Source organism: Euprymna scolopes, chromosome 7 (genome assembly GCF_053919585.1).
Source record: "Euprymna scolopes isolate OS-2025 chromosome 7, ASM5391958v1, whole genome shotgun sequence".
In the NCBI taxonomy this organism is placed as follows: Eukaryota; Metazoa; Mollusca; class Cephalopoda; order Sepiida; family Sepiolidae; genus Euprymna; species Euprymna scolopes.
Window position 1 is genome coordinate 97271242 of NC_136488.1, and position 2801 is coordinate 97274042.

The 2801-nt window shown below is 39.8% G+C and overlaps 1 protein-coding gene across 1 annotated transcript; it reads right to left on the reverse strand.

Annotated features, from left to right (window-relative positions):
- Positions 1-361: 361 nt before the first annotated feature.
- Positions 362-2194, reverse strand: LOC145280306 (uncharacterized). The gene has a single exon (XM_080132076.1). The coding sequence runs from the start codon at positions 2192-2194 to the stop codon at positions 362-364; it is 1833 nt and encodes a 610-aa protein (XP_079988202.1).
- Between the last annotated feature and the right edge of the window lie 607 nt (positions 2195-2801).

Genomic DNA, 2801 nt, shown 5'->3' on the forward strand with positions numbered 1-2801 from the left:
GGGTGGAGATGAAGACAGCCATATCAATAGCTTCAGACATTGAAATTGTTTCTGCAGCTAAGGTACTGTGGACAATCCGTCTGATTTTCTTTGAGTTCCACCAGATCGGTGAGACTTTCCCAAATGTCCCAGTGAGGAATATGACATAATCCCCCTGACTTCCACCATCAGGAAGATTTCCCAAAGCGGCATCACTAAATATCACCAAACGTAACTGATTATTGTCACCAAGATGTTGATACTTCAATGATAGCTTGGATGCCTTAGCTTTTCCAATAATTTTGTTGGCAGTTATCAGGTCCTTTATGGTGCTATGGTTAATATTAGTCGCTAGACTACAGACATCAAATAATAAGTCTGGTCAGCTCTGATGTGCTAACCACAACAATTGGCCGATCTTGGATCTGAGTGAATTTATCTCAATTTCTGTTAGTGGTGATTCTTTTTCCATGGTCCTTGAACAATCTATTGGAATGGATGATATACTGTCGGTATATTTGTTTTGGTTTATTAATATTTCTGGACCGTAGCAATTAAGCTCAATTCCACAGTATTTGAAGGCCTTACTATCCTCTTTTCCAATTTTAAATGCGCTGCGTATTTTACTAATGGTATTGTTGAATGTCTGGTCCCCTGACCAAATGAAGTCATCTACATGACACGCCAAAACTCCAGCTAGATTACCAGATTTACTAATCCAGTAGAAAACTGTAGGGTCCATTTGGGACATTACACCGCCATTTTCAATCATAACTGATTTCACTTTATTATACCACTGCAGAGAAGCATCACTCAGTTCATAGACGCACTTATTTAGCCGCCATATCTTGTCACTGAAAGCTTCTTTGGGTGGTCTGATGTATACTTCCCTATCCATAGTGTGACCCTGCAAAAAGGCAGTTTTTATGTCTATGGAGTGTAGACTCCATTGATTTTGGGCTGTTAATGCCATAATAAGTCTTAAGGATTCATGAGCACAGGTTGGTGAATCCTTCTGAATGTCATTCTTGGGTTCTTCAAAACCTCTAGCGACCAGCCTTGCTTTTTTCATAACGCCATTAGGTGTGTTTTTTAAACTACACACCCAGCGCGTAGATATGCATTTCTGTCCTGCATCATCTATTTCAGTAAAAATATTGTTTTGTTTCCAGCTGTCAAGTTCTCTTTTCTTGGCCTCATCGAATTCTCTACCTGCCACCATCATTATAGTGTCTCCTTCTGTGGGTCCTATCAGTGGTTCTGCCACATTAAGATCCGTGACTTTACTTAAATCTACCGACATCTCTTCATTCTCCAAGTTTACTGGCCTTTGGATTTTCACATTAAACCAATGTTTGTTTCTGCCGGTGGCTTTTCCAGCCCGACTTATTATTTCCGCCTGTATTTGCCCATTGCTTCCCTTTTGGTTGTATGTGATGATGTTACCAGGCTTTATCTTGGCTATAGGATCGGGTTGTGGGTCATTTTTTGTCCCAACCTCAGCTGTTTCAGTATATTCCTCATCAGATGTTTCATAATTATAGTCCTGGCTATCAGAGGTTTTTGATGCTACTGAAATTTCATAAGAGTTTACATCTGCAAGTGGTGAGTTACACAAACGCAATCTGCATTTATGTACTCTCACAAGCATTCCACCATGTCTGACAAATACCACAGGATCATCCTGACCAATGACAACACCTGGACCCTTCCATTCTTGATTGTCTGGTCTTTTGTAATAAACTTTATCCCCCGATGAGCAGAGATCAGGTGTGGGGCGCGTTTGTTTCCTTAAGGCCCTCCTAATTTTCTCAGATGATTCGGCTTTGATAAAAGCCTGTCTTGCAGCATGCAATCCATTTATGTTGTTTTTTACAACTTCACTTGTGGTGGTCCCTTCTAGTGCAGGTGGTTTATCAATAAGGATCGTGGGAATGTTTGGATTTCTTCCAAAACCTATCTGATAAGGGCTATATCCATGTATGTTTTGTAACGAATTCTTTGCCATAATGGCCCCATTTAGTGCTGTTTCCCAATCCAGAGTATAGTCGGACCTCAACTTCAATAATATTTCTGTTAGTATCTGATTGTGTCGTTCCAATAGACCATTACTCCAGGGTGAATATGCAGCAGTGGTAGAGATGTCTATGTTAAAATTTTCAGCCATATCTTTCATCTCAGCATTGTCGAACTCACCTCCCAGATCACTGAACATTCGTTTAGGTGCTCCATGGATACTAATCCAGCATTGAATGAATTTTTTTAAAATTTTAGATGACTGCTTAGTGTTAGTGATGCAACCCGCACTGAACTGGGAAAATTCATTTATGATATGCAAATACCATAGGTTAGGTTCGAGTTGATGAAGATCCATGGCTACAGTATGGTTGTAGTCATTAGCTAAGGAAAAACCAACAACTGGTCTTGGTGCAGGTTTTCTATACTTCCTACATATTTCACAATTGGCTAATTTTTTCCCAAAATTTTAGCGACCTCCACAACATCTGAGCCAGCAGACTTTAATAGCATATTTAATTTCTCAGCTGAGGCATGTCCAAACTGCATGTGCAGTTTTTCTAAACTTTTTATTTTTTCTTTATTGGTCATGTTATCAACAATTAGCACATCGGAATGGGAGTTTCTTGTATGATGACCACTACCAAGAATATCTACACAGTAATGTCCACTAGATGTGAATTGTAGGTCCACTGGCTTCCCAAACATGACAGCTTTGTCTGAATTAAGATCCAGAACAGCTTCAGCCCTCTTCAACGAAGTTTTACTCAAAAGCAGAGGAATATCAGCTTGAATTACCTCAGCAC